The 13,929-nt window shown below is 36.0% G+C and overlaps 1 protein-coding gene across 1 annotated transcript in view; it reads left to right on the top strand.

The window, feature by feature from the left end:
- Window positions 1–13,250, top strand: part of LOC128530523 (cAMP-specific 3',5'-cyclic phosphodiesterase 4D-like) — a 59,016-nt gene extending 45,766 nt beyond the window's left edge. Inside the window, exon 2 of the mRNA XM_053504517.1 lies at window positions 13,135–13,250. Coding sequence (XP_053360492.1) covers window positions 13,135–13,213 — 79 coding nt within the window. The 3' untranslated portion in view covers window positions 13,214–13,250. The remainder of the gene's footprint in view (window positions 1–13,134) is intronic.
- The last annotated feature ends 679 nt before the right edge of the window (window positions 13,251–13,929 follow it).

Raw genomic sequence — 13,929 nt, 5'->3', positions numbered from 1 at the left:
GTCTACTACTTTTTTTTTTTTTTGAGGCTGATAATGCTAAATGAACTTCTTATCTGCAGCAGGGGTAAGTTTTGGTCTTGCTTTCCTGGGATGGACTTCAAGAGAACCAGTTTCATCATGGCACGTTATGGGTTTTGCAAATGCAACTGACAATACAGTACCATTGTTGCAAGAACAGTTCCAGAACAGCTCTCCTTGGTATCTTAAAATAACAACTGACTGTTGTTGTTGTTCCTTAACTACCTAATTTCATATGTAATATTTCATAGTTTTGAACAAATTAAGTATTGTTCTTGATGTTATGTAGAAAATAAAGCCAATCTTGTGTTTAAACTTTTGACTGGTACTGTACGTCAGTTAATAAAAAAAAGTTGTGCCCACTTTTTGCATTGCTTTAGGTACAGCCCTTGTATAACACTGTTAGAGCATTTGTAATAAACACAGTGTTATTTGTAATGATCACAGTAGCAGACCAATACCAGTATCAGTATGGATGTATCCCAAGGTTCTCTTGTGCTCTTCACACATATTATATGATTAACATAACAAAATCGTAATTTATTCATTGAAGAAAATATAAACTTGTTGCTATGTGCTTTATAAATACCTAAACATTGAATAGCAGCGAAACCTTCGCTTGTTAAGTCATTTTCAATTACAGTGATCATCATCTATTGCACTAGAATTATTATGTCCAGTAATTGTAAGTGTGCTACTCGCACACTCGTACAGTGTGTGTGAGTTCCATCTTTATTTAGATTGGGTATGGAAATGACCTTTGTACATCACTCTCCCAACACGCTTGCTCCTCTATGTAATGTTCCCAGTAATGAACAGTAAATGAGAAAAGGATTTGTACAGTTAAAACAAAAATAATTCTAGTCAATTCTGAACTATTAGGCCAATCAGCTGAGAGCGAATGGTGATTTAAGCGTAAAACGTTAGTAAAAGCATTTTGACATTAAGTGGCACTCGTATTTTGCAGCATCCCATTTATGATTCAGATGTTCTGGGTTATTATTTTAAATGGAAAAGGGAGAAATAGGTTTCACTTCCTGTTGTGAATGAGTGACAGACTACATGAGGAGTTATGAATGACTGATATAAGTCAGGTTGATTCATGTAAACATTAGCAGCAATTAGCAATGATTCTCCTGTCAGGTTAGCTGTTAGCTAGTTTCTATCACTGAAGATTTTAAACTTTTATGAAAATATGATCTCTTTTCAGGTTAGAATTAATTTTTTCTTTAGGAACATGACAGAAATCCTGTTAAAAAAAAATTGCCAAGTTAGTGCTACAGTAGCTTATAGTTCAAAAAATGAAAAACTGAATGGGAGAGATTCTGTCTGGTTAGCTTTAACTAACAATAACAAAGCAAGCAGGCATAAATGAAAATTTAACATTGTGTCAGAAATCCTGTCTGGTTAGCTCTCATTAATTTTTTGCTATTGTTAAAGATTGTGAACAACTATGAATATGACATGTATGGCATGCTGTCCAGTCAGAAGTTTAATAAATAAAGAGTACTAATAAATTATAAAGGATTAATAAAACAGCAAACATAAGCGATAGCAAATTTATCTTGGCTAGCTAGCAAATTAGCTGTGTGGCTAGTGGTGAGGGGTTATACAGTATTAGCAAACATACGATCAATATGAAGTGATGTTTGTACCAGTCAGTTGGTGTTATGGAACTTAAATAACTATATTATGACTTTAATAAGTAGCTAATTTTAATACCAGTATCTCTTGGATACTAGTGATCTTTTGTGTGATTTTTTTTTTTTTCCTACAAAATGTTGACACACAGTTGTTTTGGAGGGTTTAGCAAGATTTAGCCTTACATTTCGTTTCAGCTCTTTTGCACAGTTTATGCTTAAAATATTTTACTTTTATTTTATTTTATGTATTGGTTATTATGCCAGTGGCAGATTCCTGAATGGGCAATATCCTGTGTCACTGATGTGTGCTGCTGAAAAAAAAAAAGTAAATGATGGATAGTTAGTAGGTTGTTTAAGTTCTTACTTCCTTATGACATGTTACAAGCTCTATAACTTAACAGACAGTGTGACATAAAAAATGACAGAAATTGGCATAAATGTGTAATTCAAGCTGCTTCTTATGTCCTAGTTGGCGCTGTGTTTACTACGCATGTTGCATGTGTGCTCACAGTAAAACAGTCAGCAATAAAACACAAGCTTGTGAACTTTTTATAAAGCACAAGCTTGTACCACCATTTATCAGCCTATTAACATCAAAGGTTCTGGTTGAGGGGTGTCTCTGGTACCTCTGGTAGACTACTGAACAAAGATACTGATCTTTTATCAGGTTTCTATCTTGATGAGCATTTTGATGAATGGTGAGGCCCAAGCTTCCACATGAAAAGAGTTGTGTAATGAAAGTGAGAAGTGAGAGAGGAAGGGACCTTTTGCCCAGATGCTCTGCACCTCTTTCAACGTGCTTTCAGAAGAGTGATTAAGCAGGAGCCTAATGAGGCAAGATGTCCCTCTGCTGCCATTGCTTTTGTTCCCACTATTCATAGCAGGAACTGAAAAGCTCAGGCTTTGATAGAGACCAATCTACGTTCTATACCTGTATCAAGGGAGCCTCTTCTGATTTATTCACATGTGTAGAGAGAGATGCAGGAAAATCAAAGAGCAATTTTGTTTGAGGTGGAAATGACTTTCAGAAATCGTGGAGTTTTCAGTCACAGTCCTCATTTGTTCCCTATCACAGCAAGGTCGTTTGCGAGATCGAGCCTAGGGTTTTGCTTGCTACAGTTTTAATCAAGGTCCCTATCTGCTAGAAATTACATTGAAGAAAACATGAGATGTCTTGGCATGGTTGCCAGGAGTGACTGGAGTGCTCATCAGTAGTCCGTTAAGTTCAAATAAAAAATATACAGTATGTGCAGAAGTCTTGAGCCACCACTCATGTCTTCATTTTTTGCTTCCAAAGAGCCAGACTTTCTTGTATTTTTAATGTAGTTTTGAAAAATATTTTCCCAGGCTTCCTGAAGCACTTTTTTGGCTCTCATTTTCAGTCCAGTCCCTGTACCTGTTTTACTTTGTTAAGTCATATATTGCACCTATGAATCATTCAAGCATGAAAACATTTAACTTAAAGCAGTAATCAGTGAGAAACTAGTATCCTGATGATGCTGAACGCTAAGTGGTCGGAACAGACAAGAGCGGAAATGAGGTCGCTGCTTGCTGAGGTTGTTACAAGCAACCAGTTTTTAAATTGTATCTTTAAGCACTTTGTAGCCTGTCACAGTAAATCATTTGTTCTTATTTGTTTAATGTAATCTACATCATTTATTGTAATATGAAAAAATTAGGGGTGACTCAAGACTTTTGCACAGTACTATATGCATGTTTATCCTTAAAGATCTGTTTTTTTAAATAATCATGATTTTTCTTTGGACACGTTCAAATGCTTGACCGTCTCACATCAAAACAATATGGTTTATCATTATCATGGTTTATAAATTTCCACCTAATACAATCCAAAATGTGATTGGTGCTCTGGTCTTGCAGGCAGGTACATTTAATTGGTTACAGAAAACAAATAATGTGATCATAAGGAAAGTAGGTATTTTTAAGCAACTGTGGTTATTCTGGTCCTATTTTAAATTTCCAGTCTACAGTCTCAACACAGAGAATTAAAGATCCTTTCGGCCTTAGGTCAAAGGAAAAAAAAAGCAGAGGTTCAACATTTCTGGGCTATTTTGAATTCAAGGCTCTTTTGGGATACGTGACTCTAAAACATATGACCTTATACTATATGTATTCTAATTTAAGGATTTACAAAACCGAATTTGGGCCACACACAAATGTTATATATATATATATATATATATATATATATATATATATATATATATATTTTTTTTTTTACTTTTTATATTATATTATTATTATTATAATGCCATTCTTACTGTGAAACAGAATTAACAATAAGTACTGAGTCATAATTATAGTGTAGTGAACACTTATGAATAGACCTACTAGAGGTAGAAATATATACATTTCTGTTCTGATGCATTCAAAGCACCATTCATCAGACCACATCCGTTAGCCTAATACAAATTATAATATATTAACTGTGAGTGAGCCATCATCAATTATAATAAAAAGAAATCTTAAGCATTTTTAACCTAATCCTTATCCAGCAGGTTTATATGTGTACTTTATGTAGGATTGTTAGCTTTTTATATTTGTCTTGTCATGAGAAAAAGGAAAGGAAACCTGTTTAATTGAAAAAAAAAAATCTTTATAATCGAAGTCTATAAGGTCATTTTAAAGGTGAAATAAATGGTAACATTATTCATTACTTCTTCAGTCAGTGAGATAAAGTAATTTTAAATCTTTGGCTTTTTAAAGCCTTTGCCAACATGCTCATATTTTTCTTCTTCCCCTTCGTTATAGCTTTCATTCTGAATTTATTGAACAATGTGTCAGATTTACAAATGTTTCAGTAACACTGATTGATCTTCCTCATACTCAGACACTCATTACCTACCAAACATGGTCATGAACAGAGCTGATTTACATTTAGTGATTGAAAAAAAACCTTTTATACGATAAAATCTTATAACGAACGTCTAAAAACCTGATCATGCAAAGCTTCTCTAACATAAATGCTTAATAAGCTGTTTGATGCTGCCTCATAATAGGCAGTAAAATGAGAAGCCATTAAAGCTAATTGTAATTCATTTTTATTAAATCAGATATAATACAACATGCTGCTTCTACACACTGCAGTGCAGTACAGTAGCTGAAGGGAAGCAGCACTGGAGTGCATACGGTGTTACATTCGTTTATTGCTTCCAACAGGCACCATGGCGCGAAAAATATGAAAGATAGACCAACTCACCAGTCCCTAAACAAGAACACAGTGGAAACTCTACTTTGTCATTCCTACACATTATTTTAACATCAGCGCTGTTCATGAGTTGTTTACGATGTCAGGGAGACGACAGATGCAATCTGACATGCAATCAGGATGCAATCTGACATGCCCACACAGTTCTGAGGCAGTTTCTCAGGGATTTTTTTTTAGCGTGTCGTTATAATTAAGCTGCAGTTAGGAATATACTATAAAATAAACAACAGCGTGGCACAAACATTTGGCTCCATAGGCTTTTTTTTCTTGTATCAAATGTGATATATTTTAGTTTTATGTCAAACCCAAAAATAGCTTCGAAACCCACAATCAAAAATTAAACATTATTTGTCTTCATGTACACAAGACCTTCACACAGGCTGCGTTCACATTAGAAGCCACATTGCTCAATTTAGATTTTTTGGTCAGATCGGATTTGGTTGTCATGTAAATCATGCTCACATTCACAATTACAGTGGACATGTCTGTCCTCTGAAACGGCACGAATGCTCCTTTTGATGCGTCCTTGCATCTGGGCTAAAACACGTCATGAGTTTGTGTGACCACTGATTTATTTCAAGCAATGAATGTATTTTTAGCCAAAATATGCTGGGGGTTTTGCTCTGTAAGACAAGCCGGTAGTCGGCTGTATTTTTTGAGATCTTAAAGAAGGAAGAAAGCCAGATGCCTTACTTTACCTGTTTCAGCAGCTGTTGTTAGCGTTACTATGAAATCCCTGGTGCCCAGGCATGCACAGAGACAAAAAGGTGCATGAATTCTGATCATGACAGTTTACATTCAAATCGCATTAACAAGTATTGGAAATACTGTACAGTATATCAGATTTTGGACCACATCTGACTCAGATCCGATCTGAAAAAAATCTGATCTGTGTCACATGGAGGTAAAAAACCAGAATTGAGTCACTTCAGGCTGCGTTACTTAAGAAGCTGTTACTTAAATTTATAGCATTGTTTTTTTTTTTTCCTGTAAATCCAGACTTTTGGGCCACCATGTACAGTATATAAAGGTACCATTTGTAAGTGCTTATTTATTAATTGTCATCTTTAATAAACAATATTTCTCCTTTGAAAACAGTTTAAATCAAGGACGTTAGTGTTGGGAGTACTGTACCTTTATGGGGTAAATATATAGGCTTTGTTTTATTATGCCTTTGACTAATTGAAAAAAATCTTTCGACTCTAATGCATTTTAAAGTATTTATTATCAGAATTCAACAAATGCCTGTAGAACTTAATTATAAGTGAGTTTCAGGCACAATTGCTTTTGTCCAATGATTGTCTCTTCTCAGTAAATATAAATGTATTGAAATTCTTGTTTGTAATAATTGCACATACTCTACAAAACTGTGGATAAAAAAAAAAATTAGGTTAAAATTGCTAGAGCAGGATGAAAGTGCTAATAATTGATTTTTCTTTACCTTACCTGTGTGGCCATGACACTAGTCCAGGCATCTGGGACAAGTGGGTTTCATGTCTGTACTGTACTATTTTCTTCACATCTCTCCAAAATGAACAAGTATTTTTACCAACCAGACAAATTAAATAAAAACCATACTCCTTGTTGACCAGTGCTAAACAAAGTTTTTTGTCTACTGTACTGTATGTATGGCATTTTTACCTACATTTAAAAATGCCATATTAAAATTTAGGAAGGCATGTCTATAATGCACAATATAGATATTTGCTGGGAATTTTTATAACAAAATATTTGATAAAAAAAATAATAATAATAAAAACCTTCCTCCATGTATTATTGCATGTCTTTAGACGTAAATGTATTATTTGCTTTATTTTTACAAAGAACTAAAATAAAAGATTTAAAATAAAATATGTAAAACAAAGCAAATTAATAAAATTGTATCATGATCTATTAAATTACGTTACATACAGTATGTTCACATTTGTGGTGGTACAATGTTGCCATTCCTCTTTAATCCTGCAGGTGGTGCACTCTATAACCCAGATGGTAGGAAAAAATTTTAGCTAAGAAAATTGAATCCGAAAATCTATAAACTCACAGAATTCACAGAATTGCCGATTTGGCATGTGTCAATGCCATGTATCATGTATCATGATAATATCGTATCGAGTGGTCCCTGGTGATTCTGATCCCTGGCGCATGAGAAAACATCGGGCACCAAAACGTCGTCCAGTGACTTGCCGACTTGTTGATGGTGCAAACATGATGTGAAGATGAAAATGATCATAATTTTTTTTCTGTAAATGAAATAGATTCATGAATTTTTTAATGTGCTGTCTAACTTCCCTGACCATATGCCATTGCATTACATCATCTACCATCGTTTATTCTTGAAACACAATGGCAGCGCAATGGAGCTTTTGCTTTGACCAATCACTAAGCTGATAACCAATTTGTCCATCTGATCTGTGGTCCAGTGTCTTAACCACTTGCCATTTCATTTATTTACTGTGTAGGTCAGAAATACTGTATGCTAGGTTAATTAAAGCTTGGCTAGGGTTAAGATGTGCTTCTTGGATTAAAGCAGATGGTCTGTGACTAGCACCAGAAGTGATCAGGCACCCTCGCTGTGCAGTAATGAGACCTCAGCCGGCTGTTTTTCTACGTGCTATGTCATAAATTATACCTTATCTCTCAATGCCCTTATAGTGAACCAGTTGATTTTATTTATATTTTCTTCTCTTTCTTTCCTTTAAAGAACAGGTCTGCCACCATGTGAGGATGGTGCTATTATAGACATGTACTGTACTTTTAAAGGAAAAGATACTTCAGTTCCTGACCACTTTCTCCTTCAATTCTATCAATCTCCGACACAATTCAACGTTACAGCCAGGGACAGAATAGAAACTGATAGAAAGGTGACATGTTTAATGCTGCTGAACAGCAGTTGAATAAAAGAGTTGGGCATTTTCAGAGCTACTGAAAGGAAAAGTGTCACTCAGTAGCATTTCCATGATTTTACTATACATTACTGTATAATGAAAGCATTCTCACTCTAGTTTGTCATATCAAGCAGAAGGACTATTAGGAGAACCCTTCAGGAAACAGCTCAATCCACATCATAGGAGGATGAATCAGATTTGATTATATGGGCTTTAGAGGTCACTCTTTATTTAATCATCTGTTCATTTAAAGAGAGGGATGACGGCACAGCAGATTCCATGTCTTATTACACAAGCTCTCTAATTAGACAGGAGCTCTCAATCTTTGCCAAGGTTCGCTCCGTCAACATCTCCATTCCGTCTCCTTCTACTGATGCATCACCGTTCCTACATGAGCATGTGCGTTTCCTGCGCATGTAATTCTGATTAGCTGATTTATGCGCGTCAGTCACTTACAGGGTACTAATTAACATCTAACTGTGAGCAGGGAGAAGGTTAGATGTCGTTCTAATTGCTTGTTTAAAATATGAGGCCACCCTTGTTCTGTTGCGTTCTGATTGACAACGTAGAGACCTGAGAAGGTTGTTTGTCACTGCAAAATGACCTACAGGAAGATGTGTTGTTCTTTTGGTGAAATTGTTTTGCGTAAGCATGTGTTAGGATACTGGACTTGTAGTGATTGAAAGGCGAATGTACAGAATTTCCCGCTCACAAAGAGGAAACAAGGGTTACCGTACAATAGCTTAGCTGGTTTGCCGGACGTAGTTGGAGTAAGGGCAGATTGTTTCATACGTTGCTTTGCTCTGCAAGTATTTGTTCTTGTTGTAAGACTCGATGATCTACAATGCATGTATAGACCATGGTATTTAGTTGTCTTTTTTTATACCTGATGCCACAGCAGGAAGTTGTGGTTGTCAAAACGTTGCGGTGACATTAATTTGGAAAGTGTATGGACGTTGGGACGTTGGGACGTTGGGACAAGGTTAGTATTAGGTTGTATTTGAAAGTTAGAATCATGTAGTTGACTTTGTTTTTGGAATAAAGTCAACTACATGATGATGGGATAATCTTGAACAAATGCCTCTAAGCATTGGGTCGGAGCACTGTGTGCTTACCACTGGATTTCAAGGGAGAACACTATGATACTTATACCTAACAACAAGCACCACAAACACCGTAGTTCATCCTCACAGTAAGTTACACAGAGAGGTAACATTAGAACGCTAAGAAATGCATGACATGAAAGAAAAATGCTGTGTGCAGGAAGCTGTTGTGTTCGTCCCTATCTCCGATCTGGATTCTAAACCTTGTTAGGATCTTAAGAGACCATGATTGTGGTCAGGTGTTGTGTGAATGGGTGTTAATCAGCATAAATGTCTGGTTAAAATTTTTTTGTGTTAAGGTTGTGTTTGCAATTTTGTCTTTGGGTCGTTCATTTAACTTTAACTCACTGTCATTTTAACAAAGACATTCTGAATTTCAGCATTAGAGATATCATTGGGACATTATTGCGACCAAACTACATTGAATGTCCAACATTAGGGCATCTGCTGGGGCGGGTGGTAACCAGGTAAAAAAAAAAAGCTGTGAGTTGGTATGATAAATATAATTGAGGTTTTATTATAACCATAGGTAGAGATGGGTACCTGGTAAAAAGAATAGATGAGGTTAAAATGAGGAGGAGTGTTAAGGTGAGATATCGACTGATATCTGATATGCACTTTAAAAGCCAAGTGCTCCCATACGGACCTTTTAATTAGGTTTTAATTATATTAATGCATGTCAAATTCAGCTATTTAAAAAAACATAGTATTTGGTGAGTAAGCAGGTAGTATCGCACCTAGTATCGCATCGGGTTTGAATTCTTGGTTTCCTCTAAACTCTAAAACATGTCTAAGAAAGGAAAGAAAAATAAAATGTAAGAAGCAAGACAAGACTTTTATGTCTTTGCTTGCAGTCATAAAAAGACTGTAATATCTATTTGCCTTTAGAGAAGATAATGTTGGTGCCATTTTGATCCAAAGTGAATTTATATTTAATATATTTATATTTAAGTATGAAACTTGACATACTTTAAATTTTTAGATGACCTAACATATGAAAAGTTTACACAAAACAACAATGGCACAGTATTCCTAGATCAAATCGTCAATCATCAGTACTAGAATGGAACCTGGCTAAAGCTTCAGGAGAAATTCACCCAGAATTCATGTTTAGGTCGAGCTCTGTTTGTTTCCGAGGTAGGCTAGCAGTATGAAGTTTATTGTGCTAAAAATATTGCTTAAAGTCTTCAGTGTCCCTGAGAGAGTATTTTTTTTTGACTCCACACTCAATAAAGGCAATAAGTGTCAGCTGTTGTTTGGCTCCCTGCACAAACTCAAGCCTTGGTTCTACAGAAAGGTGGCAGGAAGTTTCTTAGCTCTTTGTTTGACTGAAAGGCCAATAGAGAAGTTCATGGATTAGGTTAAACTGCCCGCTATCTCACAGACCTGAGAGAAATGGGGATAATTTCTTGGGTGTAAAAAAAATTTTCTACAGTGCTGTGAAAAAAAGTATTTGCCCCTCACTGATTTTTTTGGGATCTTTTAAGGTTGTTCACTTTGTCAGAATGGTTATATTTAAGTGATTTCTAGATTCAACAAGTCTGGCAGTAATCAGGCTTAGTGAAATTTAACACAATCGCAATTCCTAATTTACCAGGGGGCTATTACTTTTTCTTTCAGATTTTTTCCCTTAATAAAATTAGGGATTTTAATTAATAAAATCATCATTTTAAAACTCCATTTTGTATTTACTTGGGTAATCTTTGTGTAATGCTAAAATTAGTTTGATGATCTAAATCATTTGTGTGACAAATGTAGATTTAAAAAAAAAAAAACAGGATGAAGTGCTGTTTCACTGTACTGTGTGTGTGTCTGATGTGTATAAAAGGATGAGAATTTTCATAGTTTCTAATAAATAACTTTCAAACCCTATTCACATGATTTTTATGTGGGTAAAGGGTCTTTTAATTATAATCCTGCAAGCCGCTGAATGGCAAATCGACACGCCACTACCCATGTTAGCGTATGTAAACAACACAAAGATACAATCTCAGTGGCTCAGGCAAGTGACAGAGCACCAGTACAGGGTTGGGCTTGGATTGGCTTAATGTCTGCACAGAGTTTTACATCTTCTCCCCATTTCCATGTAGTTTTTCTTCAGATACTTTCGTTTCACCTGCACAAGGACCCTCCCTGATTGCCCCATAGGATTATATGAATGAGCATGTGTAATGCTCCTGATCTGGATAAAGCAGTTACTGGACATGTGTAGACTTGTGACCTTAGATTTGCAGTTCTCAAAAACTGTACAATTCCCAAGTCTCATGCATTCTTTAGTGGATAATTTCACCTGGATGTTGGGAATCACCAGGGACTTCCTGATACTACAGAGGAGCCCAAATATGTTTACGCACTTTAACAATACTATGTGTTGTATAACTTGGATAATTTGTATAGTTTTGCTCCCCAAAGATCTCACTAGTTGCACCATTACTGATGTTGTCTCAAGTAGTTTGTCCTCGCCAGTGGCACCTCCAGCTTGCTCATAATTAAGTAAATCTGCCGTACATCAGCGTTTTTGTAAAACTGCAACGTCTGCTGGCAAAAGTCTTTTAAATCGTAATAAAAAAAATGGCAGGGAGAATTCAAAACGTTTAGTACTGAAGTATGTATTTGATTTCAAATCTGCTATTTGTAATCATTTGCTTTTTCAGGAAAGCATTTTAAATGTTCTATAGACTTACAAAATACCTTTATCATCTAACTTGTTTTTTTTTACTGCTCTAAAAATCAACTGAAGCACTTTAGGGAAAGACTAAAAATCATCTAGTAGCACACACACATACACACACCTCGAAATATTGACACATAAGAAGCACAAGAGCTCCTCTTCACCCCAGCTCTATTTATAGACCTTCATTTAGCTCTTTGTGTTTGCAGTGGACTGCCCATCACCAGGTAGAGAATGGACATTACCTGGATTAATCCCAATAAATCCCAGTGGTTGGTTAGGAGCGCTACATTACAGCGTTTAGCGTCATAGAGAGACAGACCAGGGTCCCAGGTGTCTCGTTTGTCTGTATAGTGAGTGTTTGTCATTATGAAGAGCGACCAGCTTGCAAGCGAGAACTACTCAGGGGAGCGAGACAGAAACAGCTAGACGGAAAGACATGATCTATGATGAGGTGCTGAAGGGGGAGTAGAGAATCTGAGAAATGTCGTGATGTTCATAATGTTGGAAGTACAGACTCTGTTCATCCGCATTCCGTTAATGTATTATGCATAAGCTTCATGAAAAGCATATAGTTACTTCTATGTGGGGGGAAACACACACTTTATTTTGGCCTTGGAATAATCATAAGCACTGTTAATGCAGTTGTGGGTGGTTTTTCTGAGCAAGCACAAAGCCGGTGCTGAGCTCAGTGACATAATTGAAAGAGAATTTCTAGAGAGACTAAACAGCGTTTATGGACAGTCTGCATACATCGTCAGAATAAATCCTGTTTAAGAGCTTTCCTTCTTGTTTGGGTGGTATACTTAAGGTACATTTGTTATGTTCGTTACTTTAATACGTATAATTCGGGTATTTAAGGCTCAGTGTTAGACTTCTTACCTGCCAATCCAAGTCCTGGGTTTGATTTAAAGCCAGTGCCAAAATGTAGCCACTGGATGAAGGGTATCCATGTCCCAAGACCAAGATGGGAATACTAGGGAAGGGTATCTGGAACAGCAAGAATTTTAATGCCCTCCGGACCTATCTAACTCATCCTGGTGCCCCGCCTGTGGTTGAAGATCTCGGCACATGGATGCACAATTTGTCTCTTTGGGATGCGTCCGGTGTCTGGGGATGGTTTCACTTTACCATGAAGACGTTTCTGGCCTCGACAGCCAGATGTTGACAGCTGTTTCTCTGAGGACTTGACTTGGCTGCAGTTGCTCGATAGTTCAGGACTTGAATTTCCTACAATAACTACCTGGACTCCATATTAACATCAATTAACATCAACTGTTATACTGAACTGCCTGCCACCTAACACACAGTATGAATGCAGATCAATTCCTGCTTTCTGTTTTACCCAAATGAGGATGAGGATTGAATTGAATTAATGTGTATAATTCACCTGAAATATTCACTATGTGTTTTAACAAAATCATATAAGGTACCTAAATATTTGAACTTGTTAGTTAAATATACAAAAGGTGTGCTTCACACGAAAAACTACACCTTACTATTTGTTTATCTGGAAAAATCTAATAGCACTACGGTTATCTATGTTTTTTTTTTTTTTTTTTTTTAAGCCCTGTGCTTCTTCATGCAGGAGATCACATCATGAACACAAAGAACGTGCTGTACCTTCCTGGAGGATTTGCCCAGCAAGCAAAGACACCAGATCTTGACATTTCCTTTTTTTCCCTCTGTGATTGTTTTTCCGTGAAATGTCACTCATTTGAATATTTCGCTCTTTACATCCAGAAGCCCAGAGGCCTTCACTCTCTGTCAGGAGGTCTGCCAGGAGTGTAAACACTCCTTAATGAATTTTTACCATAAAAAAAAGAGATCTATTTTTACATCCTAGTTGTATCGATATAATTAATTATGTATTCCCATTTAGGCTTCAAAGGTTAGAATATTTATGACGTCATGTATCACATTAATTATTTATTACATATGTGAGATTCAGTAGTGCACTGCGCTTTTTTTTTTTTTTTTTTTTACTTTAGCACAGATTAAATTAGGTCAATAAAAAATATTTTTTAATTGTTTGATTAAAAAATATTCAGCGGAGTTGTATGATGTACTGAGGCGTCCATGAAGTTCTCACTAGGAATTTATTTGCGAATGTAAGAGTGTCATGTTTACAGTACTTCATATTAAATAAAATAAAATGATTGTTATATTTTCAGCAGATTAAACGCTTCATAAAAAATTCCACAACTTTATGCATGTCAGAAATCTTATAATATGGTTAAATGCTTTGAGCTAGTAAGCACACATCTTATCAGCTCAGCCTCCATGTGAACAGTTAAGCTGGAATCTCTAATCAGAATGATTTCAGTCCAGATGTCCATAAGCCCTAGCATCTCCTCTGGCATCCATGGTTTGTTCCTTCTTC

This window comes from Clarias gariepinus, chromosome 9 (assembly GCF_024256425.1).
Source record: "Clarias gariepinus isolate MV-2021 ecotype Netherlands chromosome 9, CGAR_prim_01v2, whole genome shotgun sequence".
In the NCBI taxonomy this organism is placed as follows: Eukaryota; Metazoa; Chordata; class Actinopteri; order Siluriformes; family Clariidae; genus Clarias; species Clarias gariepinus.
The sequence above is the reverse complement of the archived record's forward strand: the minus strand, read 5'-3'. Positions and strand labels throughout refer to the sequence as shown.